At 45.7% G+C, this 27,777-nt stretch overlaps 1 protein-coding gene across 2 annotated transcripts in view; it reads right to left on the reverse strand.

Moving 5' to 3' along the window:
* SCAPER (S-phase cyclin A associated protein in the ER) overlaps positions 1-27,777 on the reverse strand; it is a 404,857-nt gene that overhangs the window by 206,654 nt on the left and 170,426 nt on the right. For both annotated transcript variants that reach the window (XM_073579348.1, XM_073579347.1), the window contains exons 14-19: positions 27,609-27,749; positions 27,074-27,229; positions 26,828-26,970; positions 14,563-14,644; positions 7,393-7,545; positions 4,107-4,214 (exon numbers count right to left, since the gene is read on the reverse strand). In XM_073579348.1, the coding sequence (XP_073435449.1) occupies positions 4,107-4,214; positions 7,393-7,545; positions 14,563-14,644; positions 26,828-26,970; positions 27,074-27,229; positions 27,609-27,749 (783 nt within the window). The remainder of the gene's footprint in view (positions 1-4,106; positions 4,215-7,392; positions 7,546-14,562; positions 14,645-26,827; positions 26,971-27,073; positions 27,230-27,608; positions 27,750-27,777) is intronic.

Here is a 27,777-nt window from a genome sequence, read left to right on the forward strand (position 1 = left end):
TGAAAGGTAAATATCCTTTGTAAACACCGCATATGTCAGATGTCAAATACAGTTTATCCAGGAGAGGTAACAAGACAGCTCTGAAGAAGAGACTTGTTTCTTTAATGCTTGGAGGGGCTGATCGCAGGGCTGGGGGCTGAATGTCTGCATTGGCTCCTCTACCTGCAGCAGGGTAGTCTTCAGCGCTCTGCATGTTTCAGCATATTTTTAAGTTCATTTGGACAAGACTTCCATTTTTTCTATTTTCCAATTATCTTTTATAGCATGCGCTGCTGTTTAATCTTAAAATCATAAATGAAGTTTAAACCCCTACTGACATCTTAAATGTTTATATGGCTATTGGCTGAGGTTATTTGTATGCTGGTGGGAAGGCGTACGTACAGTGACAGCAAGCCAGACAGAAGGTTCACCTATGCGGACAAGGACAACAGATGAACTGCAGCCTTATTATTCACATTTAGCTCCTGAACTTTTATTTATCCAATAAAACAGTTGCCGACGTATCCATAGACTGGATGGCATGCTGTGGAGTAACATGGCAAGGATCAGTCTAGCTGACCGCATGGATAATGTGCAGGGAGCCCCGAGCCCTAAACTAGCGCACAATCTGCAATGTAACTGACCGCATGGATAATGTGCAGGAAGCCCCGAGCCCTAAACTAGCGCACAATCTGCAATGTAACTGACCGCATGGATAATGTGCAGGGAGCCCCGAGCCCTAAACTAGCGCACAATCTGCAATGTAACTGACCGCATGGATAATGTGCAGGGAGCCCCGAGCCCTAAACTAGCGCACAATCTGCAATGTAACTGACCGCATGGATAATGTGCAGGGAGCCCCGAGCCCTAAACTAGCGCACAATCTGCAATGTAACTGACCGCATGGATAATGTGCAGGGAGCCCCGAGTCCTAAACTAGCGCACAATCTGCAATGTAACTGACCGCATGGATAATGTGCAGGGAGCCCCGAGCCCTAAACTAGCGCACAATCTGCAATGTAACTGACCGCATGGATAATGTGCAGGGAGCCCCGAGCCCTAAACTAGCGCACAATCTGCAATGTAACTGACCGCATGGATAATGTGCAGGGAGCCCCGAGCCCTAAACTAGCGCACAATCTGCAATGTAACTGACCGCATGGATAATGTGCAGGGAGCCCCGAGCCCTAAACTAGCGCACAATCTGCAATGTAAGCTAAAAGGAATTTGGAAACAGGATCGCCCTTTCACGATTTTCTTGGCATGTAAACAGGCTGCCGATCACCTGACGTACGAGCAAAATTCTCGATCATAGAAGGAAATTGTCCTTTGTGCTGCACAAAAGATCACCGTTCTCTCCAGCGCATCATCCGGTGAGAACAAGAACAAAGGCAGCCTATGTGCACTGAGCGATCTAGAAAAGGTGCCAGTGTGAACAGGTTACAAAAAGACTTCCAATAAATATCTCCTGATCACTGATCATTCACTGGTTGGATCATGTACATTAACCTTTTCTTGCAGAGCTGCTTTCGATAGTCCTGATAAGTGAGGCTCATCTCCTGCAGCTCTGCGAGTCCTCTCAGCTATAAGCTCTTGCTACAGTATATCACAAAAGTTTGTACACCCCTCACATTTCTGTAACTAATATATTCTATCTTTTCATGGGACATCACTGAAGATTTGACGCTGTGATACGATGTAGAGAAGTCAGTGTACAGCTTGTATAACCGTGTAAATTTGGTGTGCCCTCTCCTTTAATCAAAACACAGCCAATCAAGTCTAGACCATTAGCAACAAAAGCGAGTACACCCCTAAGTGAAAATGGCCACATTTTTTCCCAAATTAGACATTTTCCCTCCCTGGTGCCATGTGACTCATTAGTGTTACCAGGTCTCACTCAAGTATGAATGGGGGGGTGCAGGTCTGGTGAATATGGTGTTCTCACTCCCACATATTGGTCACTGGAAGTTCAGCATGGCACCTCATGGCAAAGAACTCTCTGAGGATCTGGAAAAGAAAAGAACTGTTGCTCTACATAAAGATGGTCTAGGTTAGGGTTCCCCAACTCCAGTCCTCAAGGCCCACCAACAGGTCATGTTTTCAGGATTTCCTTTGTATTGCACAGGTGAAGCAATTATCAACTGAGCAATACTAAGGAAATCCTGAAAACATGATCTGTTGGTGGGCCTTGAGGACTGGAGTTGGGGAACCCTGGTCTAGGCTATGATTGCTAACACCCCGACACTGAGCAGCAGCACTGTGGACAAGACCATACAGCGGTTTGACAAGACAGGTTCCACGGGCGATGAAAGAAGTGGGCTCAAGTGCTCAGCGTCATATTCAGAGATTGTCTTTTCACAACAGACATATAAGTACTGCCAGCATGGTGGCAGAGGTTACAGGGGTGGGGGTGGTCTGCCTGTCAGTGCTCAGACCATACACATTGCCACAGAGGTTACAGGGGTGTACTCACTTTTGTTGCCAGCAGTTTAGACATTAATGGCTGTGTGGTGAGTTATTTAGAGGGCACATCAAATTTATACTGTTATACAATCTGTACACTGACTAGTTTATATTATATATACCAAAGAGTTAAATCTTCAGTGTTGTCCCATGAAAATATATCATAAAATATTTACAAAAATGTCAGGGGGTATTCCGTTTGTTATATATTGTATCTGTAGTATTTATGAGCTATACCTGCCCCCACCACTGACTGGCAACTTTCAGCCTATGCACAGGATAGACAGAAAGCTGTCAAAAATGGTGTGGGCTCATCATTTAGAGGTCTAGCAGATTTGCAGCAGCTAAAACATAGAGGAGACCAGTAAGTAACACTCCCCCCACACACACACTGGAATCATAGTTTCTGTAGTTATTTTATTCTGCCCTCAGATTGGGAGGAGTAAACCTGGTGACAAATTCCCTTTAACCATCCCTTGCCACCAATGTTTGCCGATTCTACTCCTGCCCTATCTGATATTGTGCCCTCACTCATAAACAGGGCTGTGGAGTCGGTAAGCCAAACCTGCGACTCCGACTCCTCAATTTCCCTTATACCGACTCCGACTCCAACTCCGACTCCAACTCCGACTCCAACTCCGACTCCAACTCCGACTCCAACTCCGACTCCAACTCCGACTCCAACTCCGACTCCAACTCCGACTCCGACTCCCACACATATTGCTTATATTTAAGTGAAAAATTTATTGTAGTACAATGTGAACCTCAGACATTTAATCATTTTTATGATCCAATAATCAAGATATTTAGATAGAACAGAATATATATTGGTGTACTACCCGGTTTTCATTCTTTTTGGTACAGATACGATATGGATAGACAGATATGGATAAATGGATAGATAGAGCAGATTTCTAATCTGCTTTTGCTATTGAAAACATTATCTATGAGCTCAAAAACCTTTCAGGTGATGCAGTTTTTTAAAAACCTGATCTGCTTTTGCAGCTGTAAAACGTATCCTCAAAAAACACAGGAAAAACGCTGTGTGTGAATGTAGCCTTAGATCAGGAATAGAACAGCCATTTATAGGACATTTCATAACTTTCCCAAACTCCTATGAAAAAATATTCAGCACATCCTGCATTGAATTACTGTACCCAATTTATTATATATTTTAGGAGTCGGAATAGGTCCATTTTATACCGACTCCAACTCCGACTCCACCAAAATGAGCACCGACTCCGACTCCACGACTCCGACTCCACAGCCCTGCTCATAAACATTTACCTATACAATGAAGCATTCCATAAGTTGAATCCTTGCTCGGTGCACAGAGGCCCAAAACACCATTGGTCAAGAAAAAGTTAGAGAATCTGTCACCTAGTCTGAGAGTAGCATATTGTAAAGCACCCTGATTCCAGCGATGGATCAAAATGACAAAATGTAGCCCGGTAAGTGACACATCGCTGGAATCAGGGTCTCTTCCCCTATATCATTCTGCTCTCAGATGGCATAGAAAAACACTGGTGACAAATTCCCTTTACAGTTGTGTTTTCAATGAAACACAATTGCAATCACTGCAATGTCTTGCATAATGTACTTTATCTTGGTTTCACCCTTACAAATTGACATGTATGCAGTGACAGGCTAAGTTTCCTACTTACCACTTCTTCATCTGATAATTCCCGACCCTGGATGCTGCTGTTTTCTCGCACAGTTAACTGATGTTTCTTTCCTTTAATATGACTGAAGAGATAAACCTCAGAAGAAATCTGGCAAAAGAAGTGAAGACAACATTAATATAACAAGCCATCAGAATGATGGAGTCCATTATACACCCATTTATATAAATGCGGAATGTTCATGGGAATTTGTCAATGTATAACCTATATTTAAGAAAAAAAATAAAACCACTGAAACATATACGGTAAATATTTTTCTCATCTACTTTTATGAGTGTAGATTATTTTCTCTGTACATAATTAGCGTAGCTATCCTGTCTAAGCAGCTACTAAGAGCACTCAAAGATGTGCTTTATAGCAAAACATGGATTATGGCAACCAGCAAGGGGGTAACTACCGCGGGTAGGGGCCTGCTGATGACAGCAAATACTTCAGCTGGATGTGAATGCGCCATGTTGCATTTCGGCACGCTCGGAGCGCCGTCAAAAGGGCGCAGCGCAAGCTAAATTCTACTAGCGCACGGTCTGCGCACCCTATACTAAAGATAGGGTGTGCAGGTCGCATGCAGCCGTGTGCGATACTAGGCGGAGATGACCGGAGGGGGCGGGCAGGGGACGGGGCTTAGCGGCGGCGTGCGCTGCTGGCAAAAAGCGCTAGTGTGAAACTAGCCTAAGGCTGGTTTCACACTTGCGTTTTTTTTCGCGGGATTTTAGCGCTAAAAAACGCATGCTTTTTTTCCCTATACTTTGCATGGGATGCGCTTATGTGCGCATACACATGCGTTTGTATGCGTTTTTCCGCGCATGCGTTTTTTTGCGGTATGCGCTCGGGCGCACAAAATGCATCCTGTTGCATTTTTTGGGCGTCCGACATGCCTCAAAAAAACGCATGCGCACGCAATGCGTTTTTTTACAGCAAGACACCCATTATAAGTCTATGGGTGCGCATATGTGCGCATTGGCATGCTTATGTATGCGTTTTTTTGGGCATGCGTTTTTTTTTTTACCATTAGTTGGACAATGGAATTTAGGGGTTTGGGTTAGAGTTAGGGTTAGTTAAGGGGGTTTAGGGCTAGGGTTAGGGTTATCTAGGGTTTAGGGTTAGTATGGTTTGGTTAAGGGTAAGGGTTAGTATGGTTTGGTTAAGGGTTAGGGTTAGCTAGGGTTTAGGGTCAGGGTTAGGGTCAGGGTTAGGGTTAGTAAAGTCATGGTTTGGGTTAGTGTGAGGGGCCACCTAATGTTGGAAAAAACCGCAAACGCGGTAAAAACGCACTAAAAACGCATACAAACGCATAAAAACGCTGCGTTTTTTTTCATGCATGCTCAAAAAATGCTTGAAAAAAACGCAGCAGTTGTATGCTTTTGTATGCGTTTTTTCAATGCTTTTTTTGCGGGAAAAACGCGCTGCAAAAAAAAGCAAGTGTGAAATTAGCCTAAGCTCTCTATAAGGCGATCCGTGGGATCCTTAATCGAGGAACCACTAGGGACGGATAGCAGGGTCTTAGTGGCTAGGCGCGAAACCGGAGGATCCACCATCGGGGATTCCATCCATCTTTTACGGAGGTCCGGAGCAAACGGATACCTTGTTTCGAGTGCCTTTTGACCCGAGAAACGCCTGTCTGGACGTTCTCTGTGCCGCTGCACTATGTCCTCAAACTCTGGGTGAGAGGAAAAAACTCTGTGCGGGCGCTTCACTCGCTTAAATGCCACTTTATGCCCCGTAGCCGCTGCGGGATCATCCTCAATCCCCAGGGTCTGATTGACGGCTTCTATGAGGCTGTCCACTGTTTCACGTGACCCTGGAGTGTCCAGGTCAAGGGGCTCGTCTGAGTCGCAATCTGAGGTCTGCTCGCTATCAACCACTGGTGATGGGGAGCGAAAAGCAGAACTTACGGATGCCAAGGCACCTGATAGACTGGGCGACACCGTGTGGATTCGTTTCCTCCGGGTCTGCCTGGAGTGAGAGCGGCCCCTGCAGGCCGGAGGCTTTTGTGAGGTGGAAGTTCCCTCTAAGGCCGGCGAGCCATTGTCCCTGCCCCTATCTGGGGCTTGAAGGGACTCTATTGCTCTCGTAAGCGACGCCAAGGACTGTGACAGTGATCGGGCCCACTCTGGGGGATTTGACACATTGGTCACGGTCGCAGGGGAGGGCTCCTGGGTACGTTCGGATTCGCAGGTTTCGCATAATCGCTTGCTCTGCGCCCGCGGAAACGCAGCCCGACAAGAGATGCATGCAGCGTAAAAGAACGTGTGCGTCTTTGCCTTTTCGGACATGCTGTATCTGTCCGCTGCTGGGGATGTGGGGAGGAGGTAGCACCTCGTTTTCCCTGCATGGCGGGTGGCCTCCGCCGGCTGGGGGCTCCAGCCCTGAGATCTTCGCAGGAGCCCTCCCAGACCCTCTCCTCACTGATGATCCTCTTCAGCCTGAGCGCAGGTATGTGAGGGGGTCTTGATAAAATAGGATGGTGCAGGCACCCTAGCTCCATCTAACCCCTTCAGGGGGTGAGGAGAGGGACCGTCCGCCACCTTGCAGCACCGCAGTCTAAGCATTGGTGGAGCAGTGGGGGCCGCACGGACTAGTCTTGTGCCTCTGTACAGCCCATGGTTTCAATACCTAGGGGTGGTCAGGGCTAAGGACGTCACGGGAGAGGATACGTGGAGGCGACACTCTCAAGTGCTCGCCCGTTGTTGGTTTGGGGAAATCGGACCCTTTCAATAGGATCCGTTGCCCCTGTCACATCTTCATGGAAAAAGACGAAAAAAGACTGGAGAAAAAACAGACGTGTGCCTCCATGGACACTAAGCAAAAAACTGATTTCCGCCCGCAATAGGGGCGAGGGTGTATACGGCAGAGGAGGAGCTAACCTCTCTTTTTTTCACTTAGTGTCAGCCTCCTAGCGGCAGAAGCATACACCCCACAGTATCTGTGTCCCCCAATGAGGCGAAGGAGAAAGTTTAATATTGCCCTGAAGTAAATATAGGAAAAAGGAAAATAAGAGCGGTTTAAGGGGTTTCACATACAGAAGATTTTGTAAAAAAAAATGCTACTGCAATTTTTAAAGCCAAATGAAGTCCTTCCATCTAATTTCCTATTTCTTTCGGGATTATGTTTGGCTTTGTCTCAAAAGCTGCAATAAAATCTGCAGTAGAGTGGGAAAATTATGTCTTTATGGTAATATATCAAAGCAAAAAAGGAAGAAGGTACCCGGTTATCAGAAATACTGGGTACAGAGCGTTCCAAGAAACAGTGAGAGCCAGATAAGACTTACCAATATTCCACAGAGAGTGCACTGCTTCTTCCGCTCGAACGGGGTGAGCTTCGGGGCATAGTCAGTGTTCGCATGTCTTCCACTGCTCAACTCGGCGGCTTTTTCTTTGCGCTGTTCAATCTGTTCCAGGTGTCTCCGGACCCCCTCATCATGCTGAATTTAACACAAATAAGGGTTGTCGGACTATGAGCTTATGACACAATATTACAGAATTAAAGGGTTGTCCGGTGGAAAAAAAGTTATCAGCTATCCACAGGATAGGTGACCTAACACTATTTCATTTATTCTCTATGGGGCTGCCAGAAAATGCCGATGCAGCACTCAGCAGCCCTATAAGGAATGAAGAGATTAGCGGTCGAGCGTGTGCACTCCTGCTCCATTCTAAAGGGAGTGCCCCGTTCTACAGATCAGCGGTCAGACACTCACCAATCAACAAGTCATCACATACCCAGTAAATGTATTGGAGACCATTACCAGCTGTGTGAGCCAATCATACAACACTTCTTCTGCCATCTCCAACCACTGAATTAAAGCGGTAACTCATTTCTAAAAAACCAGACCCCCCCGGTGGCCTTCACCAACAGCAAAACTTTTCCAAGTCACAATATTTTTTATCATTATGGTAAGAAAGGATTCCAAAAATACAATACCCTCCACAACTACGGACATACAAAGAGAATGGCTAGCCCTATGATACATCTTCCATATTTATCAGTGTTTTAGGGACGATAAACCTAGTATATCTACATGTATATGATTTTAAAGGGAGTATGTCATCACCAAAGTGCAAATTCAGGTAAGTAAACATCTATATAGGGGTCTAAGTCCTAATATAATTTACGGTATACCAAAAAGTACCTTTTAGTGGCATAGTTGCAAAAAAAATTTTTTATTGATTTGCAAATGAAGGCACTTTGGTGCACACTTAGCACGGCCAATGTCTTGATGCACAGTTACACCCTCTGATTTGCACATCTCTTTCTGCTTCTGAGCTTGGTTGACAGTGCTCGCTTTCTCAGAGCGCTCCCTAAAATCAAACTCTACAGGACTGACACTGGAGGAGCCCAGTAGCGTGTTCACAGCGTAAGTGTGGGTGAGCCCTTAGTGTGGGTGTGGGCGAGCCCTCAGTGTGAGGTGTGGGCGAGCCCTCAGTGTGGGGTGTGGGCGAGCCCTCAGTGTGGGTGATCCCTCAGTGTGGGGTGTGGGCGAGCCCTCAGTGTGGGCAAGCCCTCAGTGTGGGGTGTGGGCGTGCCCTCAGTGTGGGGTGTGGGCGAGCCCTCAGTGTGGGGTGTGGGCGAGCCCTCAGTGTGAGGTGTGGGCGAGCCCTCAGTGTGAGGTGTGGGCGAGCCCTCAGTGTGAGGTGTGGGCGAGCCCTCAGTGTGAGGTGTGGGCGAGCCCTCAGTGTGAGGTGTGGGCGAGCCCTCAGTGTGGGCGAGCCCTCAGTGTGGGGTGTGGGCGAGCCCTCAGTGTGGTGTGTGGGCGAGCCACCAGTGTGGGGTGTGGGCGAGCCCTCAGTGTGGGGTGTGGGCGAGCCCTCAGTGTGGGGTGTGGGCGAGCCCTCAGTGTGGGGTGTGGGCGAGCCCTCAGTGTGGGGTGTGGGCGAGCCCTCAGTGTGGGGTGTGGGCAAGCCCTCAGTGTGGGGTGTGGGCGAGCCCTCAGTGTGGGGTGTGGGCGAGCCCTCAGTGTGGGGTGTGGGCGAACCCTCAGTGTGAGGTGTGGGCGAGCCCTCAGTGTGAGGTGTGGGCGAGCCCTCAGTGTGAGGTGTGGGCGAGCCCTCAGTGTGAGGTGTGGGCGAGCTCTCAGTGTGAGGTGTGGGCGAGCCCTCAGTGAGAGGTGTGGGCGAGCTCTCAGTGTGGGCGAGCCCTCAGTGTGGGGTGTGGGCGAGCCCTCAGTGTGGGGTGTGGGCGAGCCCTCAGTGTGAGGTGTGGGCGAACCCTCAGTGTGAGGTGTGGGCGAGCCCTCAGTGTGAGGTGTGGGCGAGCCCTCAGTGTGAGGTGTGGGCGAGCCCTCAGTGTGAGGTGTGGGCGAGCCCTCAGTGAGAGGTGTGGGCGAGCTCTCAGTGTGGGCGAGCCCTCAGTGTGGGAGAGCCCTCAGTGTGGGGTGTGGGCGAGCCCTCAGTGTGGGGTGTGGGCGAGCCCTCAGTGTGGGGTGTGGGCGAGCCCTCAGTGTGGGGTGTGGGCGAGCCCTCAGTGTGGGGTGTGGGCGAGCCCTCAGTGTGGGGTGTGGGCGAGCCCTCAGTGTGGGGTGTGGGCGAGCCCTCAGTGTGGGGTGTGGGCGAGCCCTCAGTGTGAGGTGTGGGCGAACCCTCAGTGTGAGGTGTGGGCGAGCCCTCAGTGTGAGGTGTGGGCGAGCCCTCAGTGTGAGGTGTGGGCGAACCCTCAGTGTGGGTGTGGGCGAGCCCTCAGTGTGGGTGTGGGCATGCTTTGATCTCCGGCTCTTCGTTTAACGTGGGTGTAATGCGTGATGGCAGGAGCCGGCGATCAGATCGTCAGGTGCAGCTCTGATCTTCAGCTCCGGCCAATCTGTGGCTGCGGCTCACTACACTCAGAGCTGGATATCGGAGCTGGAGATCAGAGCGTACCCGCGCCTACATTGGTTTCTTTGGCACTAAGAGGGTTAACTTGCCTAGCAGAGGTGGAGACAGAAAGCAGCTGTTATTCATCCATGGAGCCTTTTGGACAGTTTCAATGAATACTTCTTCCCCTACATGTTTAAATCACAGGTATGATCTGGTCTATCATCAATCATCATTGTAGAAATTCTATCCATATAGCTGTTTATTCCTTACTTTGGTATGTCTCTGTATTGTTTGTATTCTTGATGCTGAATATACTAATGTTCTAAGGCTGGTTTCACACTTGCGCTTTTTAGCGCTGCGCCTTGTGCGCTATCGTGCGGATGCGCATGGCTCCCCTATATTTAACATGGGTGCGCATGGTCTAGCGCATGCACACGTTCGTATGCGTTTTCGTGAGCATGCGGTTTTTTGTAGTGTGCGCCTAGGCGCCCCGGACGCAACCTGTTGCATTTTTGGTCCGTCCGACCGGTCTCAAAAAAACGCATGCGCACGTTGGCGCACGGAATGCTCAAAAAAACAGCATTACAGTCTATGGGAATGCACGCGTGCGCTAGGACATGCGCACGCATGCGTTTAAAATCGCATGCATTTTTTCAGTTACCATGGTGACAAACTCGTTAAATCGCATGTGCAAAAAAACAGCAATCGCATGCAAAACGCATGATGCGTTTTTTGCATGCGTCTGGTATGTGCACGAGGCGCAGTGCAAAAAAACGCTAGTGTGAAACTAGCCTAATGTTTGCAACTTTCACTAAGTGTCTCAGGTCAGTGTGGAATGCGTATAGTATGTAGAAGGGTCTTTTTTTGTGTGGAATGCTGGGGATTGCTGTTTTACTTCGTGCAAGTTTTTATAGCTTGGAATTGGGAGTGCTAGACTTCATTTCTTCCTACACCACAAAAATGTATGCTACTAGGATGATTTTTATGGGGGCCAAGTCGTTTATATAGATCTTTAAAAGGCCAAATTTGCATACGGTAGATCCTTATACATTTTCACAATCTTTCAGTTATCCTAGCTTACACTTGTGATTTATTGTTTGCCATTAGAGAGCCAATAAAGGCGCTATTACACCGAGAGATAACTGATTCATAAGAGCGCTCAATTACAAACACTGCTCTGGATACATGGCAGCAATCAGGCGACGGACGGGAAAAGGCTCAGTTTTTTATGCGGCCTAAAAATGTAATCACTATCAATGATACATCTGTGTGTAAACTGGGGGAGTGCTGCCGACCAAATACAATCTTAATCGGACTGATCACTCCTATGTAGTCTGCAACGGCTCATGTATAAAGGCCTTTAAATAAGCGCTAAGTGACTTGTTAGATCGCTCTTCTGCATTCATTATGGGAGGAAAGCTGCCAATATTCAAGGACTCCATTTACTCATACAGATAGCTGACCAATTCCTTTCCAATGAGACCAATAATCATCTACATTGGTGTGAGTAGTGAACGGATTTGATTGAGATCAATATCATTTAGTAGAAAACTGTTCGGAAGCTCTTAGAAATCTGTCTGCCAATCTCAATGATTGTCCTGTGTAAACGGCATCTGAAAGATATCCGGAAGGTATTCTAGGATGATCATTGGATGAGAATTGGTCTAAATGGACAAACCAGAGACAATCTATAAGAACAGTCTGATCAGAGATCTGCGTGCATTTAATCTAATTTACGTTACTCAAACACCTTTGATGGCAGTCAGCTGACAGATAAAGTATCTTTCCGGTCTCCCGGCATACACAAATGTTTGGACCAACATTTATCTTTTTTAAATGAAGAGAGTAGTGATGAGTGAGCGTGCTCATTAATCGAGTTATCCGAGCATGCTCAAGTCTCAAAGTGTTGCCGGTGCTCGGATCCCTGGCCCGCATGTTGTGTGGCTTAAAGAAAGATGCAGGGATTACCTGCCATACACGGTTAAACTGTAGCCATGCTTATTGGCTGTATTACAGCCATGAAACATGCGGGGCAGGGATCTGAGCATCACATTCGAGCACCGGCAATACTTGGTAGAGACTCGAGCATGCTCGGATAACTCGAGTAACGAGCACACTCGCTCATCACTAGAAGAGCATTTATCAATCACCTCCGCTGGCAGTCTACCTCCTGGGAGAACATCAGGTGTTGGGGAACAGTTGGGAGGCCCCCACATGGTAGACAGGGTCTGACCACTGTAATGTGTCAACTTGGGTGTAAATAGGGAATTAATCTGACGGAAATCTATCACATCTGCCCCAAACTATTGATCGTGCTTACAGATCTGTCTGCCAATCGCAATGACTGATGAATAAACGGAAGAGGACGAGGCCTCGCTAATCATCTGTGGATCTAAACAATCATCTGGGACCAATGTCATCATCTGTACAATCAGGCTGTGTGCTCAGGAATCTGAGTGTGGAAACCAGCTCCCAGGTAAAGGTACTGTCACACTTAGCGATGTACCAGCGATCCCGACCAGCGATATGACACGGTCAGGATCGCTGGTACATCGCTAAGTGGTCGCTAGTGAGCTGCCACACAGGCAGATCTCACTAGCGACATCGCTGGGGACGGGGATCGCTACTTACCTGTCACACCAGGCGATCCTGCGTCCTCCCGCCTGGCTCCACGCGTCGCTCGTCCTCACAGCAGGAAGCTGACGACGAGAAACAGTCCTGAACGTTCTCGCGCGATCAGCGATAACCAGCGGGGGAGCCGGTCGTAGGTAAGTATCAGACACAGCGATATCGCTAGCAATATCGCTAGAACGTCACTAGTTATAGCGATATTGCTAGCGATATCTCTTAGTGTGACATGCCCTTAAGTGTCCTCCTAGCAGCCAATTCACACCAGAGACAGGCTGCCTTCAACAGGATTACTGACACAGTTGCGTCATACGTCAGATTCAGTTGATTTTCCTTCTCCCTTGTTCTTACATATTTTGCTTTCACGATTTATTATATATTATTTACATTACTTGAGTTGAATGACAATGTAGATTGCTTCCGTATGGCAAGGCTTTTTTGTAGCAGATTCAAAAGTTAGCCTATATTTTTCCCATTCAATTCCATGTGTTTTGCTCATCTGTCTTCAGGAGTGCACCGCTCCTCTGTCGCCAGGTTTCCTACTCCCAGTGCACTCCCGAAGAGTGACAGCTCAGACCGGCAGCATGCTCACGCCACTGGTATGAACCGAGCGGTCTCTCCTGCCGCCAGTAAAGGCAGCTTTGCCTCTTCAGTTTGGAAGAAATGAAGGGGAACGGAGACTGGCTGGATTCATCCATCTTGCTAGCTTCAGAGCAGAGGTTGTAAGCCTGCGCTCTTTGCCTAGGAAGCCACCAGCTCTAGGTGGCTGGTAACCTTGGCAATGGGCAGTAAACTATAGAATCAAAAGTCCCTCTATTCTTGAGACAAGAGGGGATTTTTAATAGAAAGTACATAACGTTGATAGTTTTACAAACACTAAGGGATTTTCAGATTTCAGAAAGTTGTGTTTGTTTTTTACTGTGATTTCTCACCTTCCCCAGTCCATCGCTGAGCACTTGTCTGTTATTGTGTGCAGTGCTGTGGCCAATAACTGAGCTGATCGATTCTGCCTGAGCATGAGCAACTCATTGATTAGCTGCTGACATGCCATATAACAGACACCCAGGAGCAGCAGCAGAGACTCAGTGTTGGACCCAGGGAGGGTGAGTCAACGAGTTTGGTTGGGGTTGTTTGAAAACTCCTTTGATGTTTGATGACCATGAGACAACCCTTTAATAATTGGATCATACAGCTGTTTACAGCAACTACATGAGCGTACACCAGGTGATGACACATTTTTCAATTAGGATTTCTAGTTAAAAACCCCAATCCCTTGTAATAACCTAGATACAATGGAAATCATCAGTAGATGATAAGCATTGTACATAAAACGATATCACTATCTTCCAGCAGAGCAGTGAGATATCAGAGTTCTGCGTGCTCGGCCAGAAAACCCAGGAGCAGTAGGAATGAGTTTCCCAACAGACAGACTGCCTCCACAGGCCTCCATACCATCCCGATGCCGCTAATCACATCCAGAATGCTCTTCTGATGGCATAAAGAGGGCTTGTGGCTCACAGGAGTGAGGATATTAGAGAGGTCATGCGCTAATCTGCAGCCTAACAATGCTAATTGAGTCGAAAGCCAGGATGCGGTGAAGCAGTAACACAGGAGTCTGCTGGAGAGCGCTCTGCGCACAGACACACACAGATAACATCTAGAGAGGGAGAGACTGGCCTGAGGCATGGGAATCATTTGGGGCGGGTGCTGACTCAAAGCTTCACGTCTCTGGGGTGGTTTACTCCAATAGACTAAATGACATGTCCTGTCCTCCCTTCACAAACTTGGTGGGCTACACGCAGCTTATCTGTTCCCAATATCTAGCTTTTTAGGCTCCGAAATTTGGTAAGGGAATGCTTTGAATGGTCCATCCTGCCACAAGATATACAAAAAAAAAAGAAAAGCACCCCAGGCCTTAATTTCTGACTAAATCGAAAACATAGGTAGCTTAATTTAATTCCAACTAACCCGCCTCACGGGCTATCATCATGGCTCTAGCAGGTCCTTGGATTCGGATTACCGACCTTGAGCTGGATCTTCTTTTGTAGCTCCTCCATAGCCTCTTGCTGCGCTGCGGTCAGAGCGGCCAACCGTTCTTCCCTGTCCCTTTAATTAAGATATGACACTGATAAGTGATTTATGGACGTAAGACGACAGGACTGAATAAAAGGTGATGCAGCAAAGGACGGGACAGGACGTGATGAGGAGCAAAGATTGGATTTGCCTTCTGGTCAATGAATTATGAGCTTTCAATAGGAGTTATGATGTTTTAAAGATGGGTCATGTCAGTAATTACGCTGAATGGCAAAACAGTATTAGATATGAGACATAATGGCTCTCCAGGATCATAGGGATGGAACAAAATGCCTCGCTGGGACATCGAGTATGGTGCAATGTGTACTAACTGCCTGTATATGTACACGGTCCCTACACAGACAAGGGAATGGGGTATTATTTATTATTATATGATCTTATTTGTATAGTTACTAAGAGTAACCCAAAAATCCTATATGAATTGATATAAGGCAATGGAGTCACAACACAGATTCATCTCTGACTATAAAAAAAAAACGACATGATTTTTACATAAGCCAATGGTCAACTTGAGTGGGAAAAGAAAGATGAGAAGTAGTTGTAAGTTTCAGGCTGTCATTTCCATCATTTCATTCATTCTCACACCCTCGTATGTGCAGTTTGCTGCCTGCTCCTAGTTCCAAACGTGACCGCCTAGAAATATGTAAGCCCCTATAGGGGAGATAGTCAATGCGTATCTCAAGACTATTATTCTTTACTAAAAAAGTATTGGGAAAAAGGAATGTGTGCAGACTGATCCTATTTTTATTATTTATTTTAAAAATCAGATTCTTTTTATTAACCATTTTTCCAAATAAATAATTACAAATATGTGGAACATTTCCCCTAATAAATCACATACAAAAACAGAAAAGATGCTAACCCCCTCCACTCCCTTCCGAAACACAAGTCCTGGAACGGTTTTTATAGAGGAAGATGAAGGAGTATCTTTTGTGTGCCATATGTTGCCATTTCCATATATGCAAATAAGACAAATAGTAATTCCTCTGGATCCTATCTTTATTTCCGGATAACAAGCATAAAACTGTTCTATAAAATTTGGGAGAATCATAAAAAGAAGCCGCTAAAAAGCTGTGTAGGATTCCATGTACAGAAAAGTAAATGACAATACAATATGTGTATCAGCACTAAAGAAGTAGACTATGAATCCGAGACTTCCATATACAAGAAACTGGCCTAATACTCGGCAAAGCCCCCCCAATGAGCGGGCACTATCCGACACCTAATACTGGAGGCAGTCAGGGCCATGCCAGGAAAAAATCAATGCTGCAAAATAATAGGCAGAAAATGTGATTCCCTTTGGCGCCAGTTTTGAATGTGGAATCTATTTAAACGGTATGAGGTGATATTGTAGGATTCTAGAATCTCCTGATGAAGACGTCCTGTAGACTTCGAAACGCGATGAGAGAATAAAACACCATTCTTCATCTTCTACACGTCTGGACCGTTATTTGCAATGCAGCCCGGATGATAACCACAAATCCTCCTGTTTTAATACTATAATTCGGTCATCGGTTTGACCTGTGGATCCGCTGCAGCTTTCAACTCGAATGTGTCTATATGTTTTAATATTGCGAAAGATCAGGTGAGCGCAAACTAATCAAGAATTCTTAATATCCACCGGATCAGACCCTATTGGTGAATTTCTCTCCTGTAGCGTTTCCTAGTTTTTCTCTGGAATTACAGATGAAAAGTGCCAATGCAAGTCTATGGGTCCTACAGCACATGCACGGCATCCATGTATCATCCATGTGCCTTTAACACTGCAGTGGATAGAAGCTTTGTAATTTATTAATTAATCTGTGAAAAACACTGATAGAATCTTAGAGTTGGAAGGGACCTCCTGGGCCATCTGGTCCAACCCCCTGCTCAAAGCAGGATTCGCTAAATCATCCCAGTCAGATGTCTGTCCAGCCTCAGTTTGAAGACTTTCATTGATGGAGAACTCACCACTTCTGTGCACATGGACCACACACTGATCACAACAATGTGCACACGGACTCCGCACACTGATCATAGCAACGTGCACACGGACTCCGCACACTGATCCAACACACTGATCATAACAACGTGCACATGGACCGCACACTGATCCAACACAGTGATCATAACAACATGCACACGGACCGCACACAGATCATAACAACGTGCACACGGACCGCACACTGATCCCAACACACTGATCATAACAACGTGCACACGGACCGCTCACTGATCCCAACACACTGATCATAACAACGTGCACACAGACTCCGCACACTGATCCAACACACGGATGACACACTGATCATGAAAGCGTGCACACGGACCGCACACTGATCCAACACACTGATCATGAAAGTGTGCACACGGAACACACACTGATCCAACACACGGATGACACACTGATCATAAAAGCGTGCACACGGACCACACACTGATCCAACACACAGATGACACACTGATCATAAAAGCGTGCACACGGACCAAACACTGATCCAACACACAGATGACACACTGATCATAAAAGCGTGCACACGGACCACACACTGATCCAACACACAGATGACACACTGATCATAAAAGCGTGCACATGGACCAAACACTGATCCAACACACAGATGACACACTGAACATAAAAGCGTGCACATGGACCAAACACTGATCCAACACACAGATGACACACTGATCATAAAAGCGTGCACACGGACCACACACTGATCCAACACACAGATGACACACTGATCATAAAAGCGTGCACACGGACCACACACTGATCCAACACAATGATGACCCACTGATCATAAAAGTGTGCACGCGGACCAAACACTGATCCATCACACAGATGACACACTGATCATAAAAGCGTGCACATGGACCAAACACTGATCCAACACACAGATGACACACTGATCATGAAAGTGCGCACACGGACCAAACACTGATCCAACACACAGATGACACACTGATCATAAAAGCGTGCACATGGACCAAACACTGATCCAACACACAGATGACACACTGATCATAAAAGCGTGCACATGGACCAAACACTGATCCAACACACAGATGACACACTGATCATGAAAGTGTGCACTGCACACGGACCAAACACTGATCCAACACACAGATGGACACACTGATCATAAAAGTGTGCACACGGAACACACACTGATCCAACACACGGATGACACACTGATCATAAAAGCGTGCACACGGACCACACACTGATCCAACACACAGATGACACACTGATCATAAAAGCGTGCACACGGACCAAACACTGATCCAACACACAGATGACACACTGATCATAAAAGCGTGCACACGGACCACACACTGATCCAACACACAGATGACACACTGATCATAAAAGCGTGCACATGGACCAAACACTGATCCAACACACAGATGACACACTGAACATAAAAGCGTGCACACGGACCAAACACTGATCCAACACACAGATGACACACTGATCATAAAAGCGTGCACACGGACCACACACTGATCCAACACACAGATGACACACTGATCATAAAAGCGTGCACACGGACCACACACTGATCCAACACAATGATGACCCACTGATCATAAAAGTGTGCACGCGGACCAAACACTGATCCATCACACAGATGACACACTGATCATAAAAGCGTGCACACGGACCACACACTGATCCAACACACAGATGACACACTGATCATAAAAGCGTGCACATGGACCAAACACTGATCCAACACACAGATGACACACTGATCATGAAAGTGCGCACACGGACCAAACACTGATCCAACACACAGATGACACACTGATCATAAAAGCGTGCACATGGACCAAACACTGATCCAACACACAGATGACACACTGATCATAAAAGCGTGCACATGGACCAAACACTGATCCAACACACAGATGACACACTGATCATGAAAGTGTGCACTGCACACGGACCAAACACTGATCCAACACACAGATGGACACACTGATCATAAAAGCGTGCACATGGACCAAACACTGATCCAACACACAGATGACACACTGATCATAAAAGCGTGCACACGGACCACACACTGATCCAACACACAGATGACACACTGATCATAAAAGCGTGCACAGGGACCAAACACTGATCCAACACACAGATGACACACTGATCATAAAAGCGTGCACATGGACCAAACACTGATCCAACACACAGATGACACACTGATCATAAAAGTGTGCACATGGACCAAACACTGATCCAACACACAGATGACACACTGATCATAAAAGCGTGCACATGGACCAAACACTGATCCAACACACAGATGACACACTGATCATAAAAGCGTGCACACGGACCACACACTGATCCAACACAATGATGACACACTGATCATAAAAGCGTGCACATGGACCACACCCTGATCCAACACAATGATGACCCACTGATCATGAAAGTGTGCACATGGACCACACACTGATCCAACACACGGATGACACACTGATCATAAAAGCGTGCACACGGACCAAACACTGATCCAACACATGGATGACACACTGATCATGAAAGTGTGCACACGGACCACACACTGATCCAACACAATGATGACACACTGATCATAAAAGCGTGCACATGGACCAAACACTGATCCAACACACGGATGATACACTGATCATAAAAGCGTGCACACGGACCACACACTGATGACACACTGATCATACCAACGTGCACATGGACCACACACTGATCCAACACACTGATCAGAGCAACATGCACACAGACTTCGCACACTGATTCAACACACTGATGAAACACTGATCATAAAACGTGCACACGGACCACACACTGATCCAACACACTGATCATAACAACGTTCACACGGACCACACACTGATGACACACTGATCACAACCACGTGCACATGGACCACACACTGATCCAACACACTGATGACACACTCATCATAACAACGTGCACATGGACCACACACTGATCCAACACACTGATGACACACTCATCATAACAACGTGCACATGGACCACACACTGATCCAAAGCACTGATGACACAAAACAACGTGCACACGGACCGCGCACACTGAAGTCAGTAACTCAGTAGTCATTGCGTGTGAGACATGGCCGAGAGTAACCTACGAAGCGTCATTTTCAGACCGACGCTCCATAGGTTGCTGTATAGAATTGCTGGACCGTCGTGGGATCTCGATGGATTACTGTCAGAGCTGCGGGGATTTTTATAAAATTAAATTGGTGAATGAGGGAGTGTTTATGTTTTTTATTTCTTTACCTCTCTCTTTTTATGTCTTTCAGGTTCCCATTTTTGGACGACTTCGCATTCAGGGGACTACATGGGATCATCAAAAATCGGTGAACGATGTATGGGGAGGTATTTTCAAAAAATAAAATGTGGTTTTTTTTTTTTAATTTAACTTACTGGGTTAGAAATGGGGTCTCTGATAGACGCCTCTCCATTACTAACCACTGGGCTTGATGAACTGCTGACATTACAAAGCTGACATCAACTTCATAAACCAGGGGTGGGCAATTAATTTTCTCGAGGGGCCACATGAGAGACTGTGAATGTTGTGGAGGGCCGAACCAATAAGCTGAAATTAATTCTGCTCAATATTAACACATTATAATTACTTTCTTTTAATATTAATTGTATCACTTAATATTGAGCAGAATTACGGCAAGTATGCTGACATCCTCCTATATACCATTTGAGCCTGCACACAGCCCCTTCTAAATATCGTGTAAGCACACACAGCCTCCCATGTAAAGCATGAGAGCCCCGTAAGCCTCTCAATGTCCAGAATGAGAGCCCCATAGCCTTCACATGTCCAGCATGAGAGCCCCATAGCCTCCCCATATTCAGCATGAGAGCCCCGTAAGCCTCCCCATGTCCAGCATGAGACCCCCATAAGCCTCCCCATGCCCAGCATGAGAGCCCTATAGCCTCCACATGTCCAGCATGAGAGCCCCGTAAGCCTCCCCATGTCCAGCATGAGACCCCCATAAGCCTCCCCATGCCCAGCATGAGAGCCCTATAGCCTCCACATGTCCAGCATGAGACCCCCAGTCTCTCCATGTCCAGCATGAGAACCCCAATGCCTCCTTTCGTCCAGCATGAGGCCCCCATATACTCCAATATCCAGCATGAGACCCACAAATACTACCATGTCCAGCATGAGAGGCCCATAACCCCATATCCTCTCCATGTGCAGCATGAGAATCCCAATGCCTCCTTTCGTCCAGCATGAGGCCCCCATATACTCCAATATCCAGCATGAGACCCACAAATACTACCATGTCCAGCATGAGAGGCCCATAGCCCCATATCCTCTCCATGTGCAGCATGAGAATCCCATAGCCTCCTCTCGTCCAGCATGAGAGCACCATAGCCTCCCTATGTCAAGCATGAGATCACCTGTAAGCCTCCCCATTTCCAGCATGAGAAACACATAAGCCTCCCCATGTCCAGCATGAGAGACCAATAGCCTTCCCATGTCCAGCAAAAGAGCCCCATAGCCTCTGCATGTCCAGCAAAAGAGCCCCATAGCCTCCGCATGTCCAGCATGAGATCCCCATTTCTTCCCATGTCCAGCATGAAACCCCATATACTCCCATGTCCAGCATGAGAACCTCATAGCTTCCTCTCGTCCAGAACGAGGCCCCACAGCCTTCCCATGTTCAGCATGAGAGCCCCATAGCCTCTCAATGTCCAGCATGAGATCCCCATATGCCTCCCCATGTCCAGCATGAGCCCCCATAGCTTCCGCATGTCCAGCACGAGAGCCCCAAGTATCTTTATAGCGCTTACTTCCCTACATAGTATTTTGTGCAGTGACAGACTCCCTTCAATGTTTATAAAATATTTATAAAGTTTTAATTTCTGTCTTGACTAATGGAGCTCTAGGCACAAAGTATTTCAGGAGCTTTCTTCGTGCACGAACAAAAAGCGTGATGTGAACAGACCACAAAGCAGTAATGCTAATTACTTAGGCGCCATACTGCCAAGATATCTATATGGACTTTATGAAAGTTGCTACAATGAGACAATAAATATAACAGCTAGAGAATAAAACTTACTGTAAAGAACTAGACTAGAGTGTCTTTCTGCTGGAAGTGATATTTTCTTGCAAAAAAACATACAGTGTCTTTAAAAGTCTCCATAATCCGAGAACTTTTCCACATTTTTGGACGTTACACTCACAAACTTCAGTGTATTTTATTGGGATTTTATGTGATATACCAACACTAAATAGCAAGTATTTGTGAAGTGTAAAGGAAATGATGCAGGGTTTTCCATTTTAAAAATACAAATCTGAAAATTGTGACGTGCATTTGTATTCAGTCCCCCTGTAGTCTGATACCCCTTTAAATCCTGAGTTGCCTCCAGAAATCACATAATTGGTAAATTGAATCTACCTGTGTGCAATTTATTGTCAGTATAACTACAGCTGTTCTGTGAAGGCCTCAGAGGTTTGTTTGAGAACATTAGGGATCAAACAGCATCATGAAAACCAAGGAACACACCAGACAGGTCAGGGATAAAGCCGAGAAGAGTAAAGCAGGGTTAGGTTTAAAAAAAAGAAAAAAAAGAACAGCTGAACCTCTGAACATTTCAGGGATCACTGTTTAAATTATCAGCCAAAAATAGGAGTTTGGCACAACTACAAATCAACCAGGACATGGCCGTCCACCTAAACGGACATCCCAAGCAAGGAGAGCACGAATTAGAAGAGCAGAAAAGAGGCCTATGGTAACTCTGGAGGAGCTGCAGAGATCCACAGGACAACTACTTGTCGTATGCTCTACAATTCTGGATTTTATGGAAGTGTGGTAAGAAGAAAGACATTTTTGAAAGCATGCCACAAAAAGTACCATTTGCAGTTTGCAAAAAGCCATGTAAGGGACACAGTTAACAAGTGGAAGAATTTGCTCTGATCAAACGAGACCAAAGGAGAACTTTTTAAGCCAAATGCAAAACGCAATGTGTGGCGGAAATCTAACACTGCACATCACCCTGAAAACACTATCCCCATCAGCAAACATGGTGGAGGCAGTATCATGCTGTGGCGATGCTTTTTCAGCATGGACAGAACAGCTGGCGAGAGTTGATGGGAAGATGGGGGAACTAAATATAGGGCAATCCTGGAGGAAAACGTACTGCCAGAGCTACAATAGAATGGATTAAATCAAAGCATATTCATGTACTTGATTGGCTCAAAGTCGAGACCTAAATCCCCATGACTTTAAAATTGCTGTTCACAATGTGAAAAAATTTACAAGGCATGAAAATTTTTTCAAGGGTCTGTATCGGATATGATTTATATAAGAATCACAGGAATTCATAAAAATCCTAAACATATAACCATATACAAGGCAACAATATAAAGCTGAACTTCACCTTTAGCAATCCCATCAGGACTGCAACGCCAAAACACTATTATTTTTTTTTGTTCCTGGCTCTATTAGATCATATTAAAAGGTGAGGTTTTATCACACAAAACCTTGTATTTTCACAATATGAATGATTTAGATACATGACATTATAATACAAAGGCTGGCATGGGTCAGGTACCTCCCATAGTGCCATAATAGATATGATGTATTGTTTTATGCTAAGGCAGGCTTGGCAGAACTAATTGTGTGCTCTTCTAAGAAAAGAAGCCATGTTTCTTGTAGAGAAAACGGTCAAATCCTTAGCAGCAGAAATTTCCTGGCGAGTACACTGCGAGCAAACAGATTGCATCATGTGTCTACTGAGTGATGGGTAAGTTATTAATCCATAAATCTATAGCTGTTATACCTAAATCTCCAATGAAGCACTTTTCATCTTGACTTTATCAACAAAAATATACAATAAAGCTAAACTGTGCACATGAGAAACCACTACAAATGCTGCTAATGTAATAAATCAATATCACAGTCATCAGAAACAGCTCAACAATTATTCTCCAATTTATAAATTATCTACACTCTGCCTACAAAATGATTTATGAGCTTTGAAATCAGTGATCTAATGTTATGTTTATTGCTATAAGACGTCACATTTTGCACAGTATCCAAATATCGCTCTAAAGGCCTGAGTCCTAATAGTAATCTGGATACCACAGAGCTACACAAGCTCAACACAATACTTCAATGCAATGTCACTTCACAGCGCAACGTCACTGTCAGCAGACGTACACTGGAAGGGAGACATGAAAGCACTTATAGCTTAGTTTTAACACAAAACCCATATAAAAGCATGGTTTTGTGGCTTTCATGCCTCACAAGTTAAAACTGCTTTTAGTGTTCATATTACCGTAGTAAATCAAGCAGCTGCCGAGATTTTCATGTACGTAACCTTACCATCCACTTTTTTGAGTGCTTGGGTCCTCCTCATCAGCATTGTTAGTACTACAGGAGCTGGAACTACCTCTCCCTCACTTTCCAGTGCACACTGCACTTACTAGTGTCCAATGGTTGTCTGCCTGCTAGCGTCCAATGGTTGCTTGCATGGTAGCGCCCAAGGGTTGCCTGCCTACTAGCGTCCAATAGTTGCCTGCCTGCTAGCGTCCAATGGTTGCCTGCCTGCTAGCGCCCAATGGTTGCCTGCCTGCTAGCGTTCAATGGTTGCCTGCCTGCTAGTGTCCAATGGCTCGCTGCCTGCCTGCTAGCGCCCAATGGTTGCCTGCCTGCTAGTGTTCAATGGTTGCCTGCCTGCTAGTGTCCAATGGCTCGCTGCCTGCCTGCTAGCATCCAATGGTAGCCTACCTACTAGTGTCCAATGGTTGCCTGCCTGCTAGCATCCAATGGTTGCCTGCCTGCTAGCATCCAATGGTTGCCTGCCTGCTAGCATCCAATGGTTGCCTGCCTGCTAGCATCCAATGGTTGCCTGCCTGCTAGAGTCATATGGTTGTCTGCCTGCTAGTGTCCAATGGTTGTCTGCCTGCTAGCATCCAATGGCTGCCTGCCTGCTAGTGTCCAATGGTTGTCTGCGTGCTAGCATCCAATGGCTGCCTGCCTGCTAGTGTCCAATGGTTTCCTGCATGAACTAAAAAGCAGGCTGTCTGTATTTTGCAACTTTTCAAAGCATCTTATACCAGAAATCTGGCGTTATCGCTTTGATGAATTGCGGCCGTAAAGTGATTTAGATTGCCTACTTACAACATTATCAGGTTGTCTGAAAGTACAATGTACTTTCATGAAACTTTGCATAAATCAACAGAATATAATCAAGATATATTACAAAGTATAAAAAATCTTTATATCAGAAAAATCTGCTTGTTTCTCCACTTATGGGCCTCTTCTCCCTCCTTGATGTCACTACCAATTGAGCATTAACCCACTGGCCCCTTATGTTGAAGTCATGTCCCCTTTACAACAGGAAACTTTATAGGGGGTATAATTTCCCTTAATCTAACTCGCCCTATGAGATGCACACAAATACAATTAAATGGAAGTTGATGGAAGTTGATATAGTGCAAATATCACTAATCTGAGGGTTCAGATGGGCCCACTGGAGGATCTGCTGGTCTCCTATGCCGGAGTATAGCCTTCCATGCATGAAGCATCGGGTAACCTGCTGGTGTCAACTCTATTTCAAGCTGAAAACAATAGCAGAGAACAAATAGCTCAATGTGCTGCAATACTTGTACATGCTACCGGCCTATGAAAGACCAGCAGCAGGTGACGTCAGGGGCCGACACATGTATCACAATGACATCAATTCATTAAATCACATGTGCCACAGAAGTACTCACATGGCCATGTGGGCAGGTGAGATAAACGTTTTATTTTTATATATATATTTTTTTTAATTGCCAAGTAAAGTGCGCCACAGAGTGGGACATTATGCTGTATGGAGGCCACAAAGGGGGATAACATACTGAAAGGGGAAAGAATGGAGGAAATGATGCTGTAGGTGACCACAGAGGAGAACACTGCAGTGTATAGGGGCCACAGAGAAGGGCATAATAAACTAAAGTGCCAGAATGGGGAACGTTATACTGTATGGAGGTCACAAAAAGGGACATTATACTATAGAGATCAAAAGACACAGAAGGGGACATAATACTTTTTTGGGGGCCACAGAGAGGGACATTATACTGTATGAGGGACATCATTACTATATTGGAATCAAATTGAAGGATATTATTATTGTGTGGGGGCGATATAGTGGGACATTACTACTATATTGGGGATAGAATGGGGAACATAATACTATATTGGGGTCAGAATGGGGGACATTATTCTGTATAGAGGCCAGAATGAGGGGCATGATTACTCTATGGGGACAATTGGGAACATTACTACTGTATGGGACCACAAGGGAGGACTTTATTCATGTATAGTGCTACAATGAGAACATTTACAATGCCTACCCCTTGTGGCCTCATACATTATTATTAAATATATGGGGCCAGAAGGTGTACATTACTACTGTTTGGGAATGGCATTACTGCTGTCTTAAAGAAAAAAGATAAACATTATTACTTTATGGGGGCACAAAGAGAGATTTTACTATTGTAAGGGAGCCACAGAGGTGGCCATTGATACCGTGAGGGGATCACAAAGGGGAACATTACTAATGTAAAATATTTCCTTTTTGCGGATATTGTTACTGTGGGTGGAACAAAACGTAGGTACGCTTATTCTACAGGGCAACACTGTGGCACTTTCCTTCTTCACCTGGCGTTGTGTAGAAGAGAAAATATGTTTTCACCTGTGAAACGCTTTAATACAAACCACCGTAACTGTACATCACAGTTATGGTGTGGGCACACTGGATGTGCCGGAGCCATCTGTACTTTACAGTCAACACTCCGCTCTAAGGGGAATAATGCTGAAAAAATATTTGTTTGTAGTGCCAGTTCCTAAAGTCATTTCTAGCTGTAGACTCTATGGCACCCCAGTCTGACACTGCTAGTTAGAGTCTGTGCGTCTGTACTAATGACACACCAATAGACATGAGATGCTTCACAATACTTAATAACAATGGATTCTAGAGTTTAGACCTATTTAGTTAGGTCACTGGACTAATCTACTGCACTAATAATTATATGAGCAGCATATTTAAATGCATCCATATAAAAACAAAAGTTACTACTTATGTAAACTAAAACCTAAAGATATAAAATAATCATTTATAAGCTTTCTCCAGGGAATGAAGATGAAGAGCAATGTTTAGGGTGAGAACACACAGCTCCGTTGACCTTACCTGGCTCTTTCCCTGGCTGCATCCTCTCGTGCTCGCTCCTTTTCTTGCCTTTGCATCTCTATTCGAGCTTCTTGCTCTTTTCTCTTCATCAACAGCTCCTCAACACGAGCCTGACGTTCAGCTTCTAGCACTCGTTTACGTTCCTAAGCATAAAAGGCAGGAATTTTGTGCCAAAAATAAACCACAGTAGACCTGGCCAATTATAATCTAAGGATCTGCGTTTTCTGTTTTTAAGACCATTTTTACCTGCACAGCTTCGTCGCGAGCTTGCTTCTCCTCCTGTCGACGCTGCCGTTCCTCCTGCAGCTCATTGAGCCTCTGCTCATACTCCTTTAGCTTAGCTAGGACATCATGGCGCTTGTTTTGAGCTTCTAATGTATTGATGAAGGCAATTTCATTTACCTGTAAATTTAAGCAAACTGAGAAGTGAAACTTAACCTCTAAACAGCATGAAATGCACAAAAAAACCCCTAAAAAATAAAGGTATCTTATCGTACAAGAAAATATTTCATATCTTTAATTGTTATACAAGTGCTCCTTTTTGGATAGGACTGATCTGCTCTGTATTTTCTCAGTCTATACTCTGTTAATATTAATATCAGAATGTTGCTGTTTGATGTCAGATATAGAGGCACCGGGTCCCCACGTGAACATGCACATCAGTCACTATTCACACCTCCTATGTAGTGGAGATTGTCATTTTTGGTCAGTGGAAGCTACACTTGGCTGTTTATCATGTTATCTTTTGCGCCACCATTACTACCCTATCCAAAAAGTGTACCTTGGCCTCCTCCTCCTGAGCCTTCTTCACAATGGCTTGTAACTGAACTTCCCGCTTGAATTCTGCATGAAGCAGCTTCTCATCCATCATTTTGCGCCTCTGCTCCAGTAATTCCTCCTTCCACTTTCGCACATCCTTTTCCTTGAATACACAAATCTCCATTAGAAAA

The sequence above is a fragment of the Dendrobates tinctorius genome, unplaced genomic scaffold (assembly GCF_039654945.1).
Source record: "Dendrobates tinctorius isolate UK_male_01 unplaced genomic scaffold, ASM3965494v1 ptg000062l, whole genome shotgun sequence".
NCBI lineage: Eukaryota > Metazoa > Chordata > Amphibia > Anura > Dendrobatidae > Dendrobates > Dendrobates tinctorius.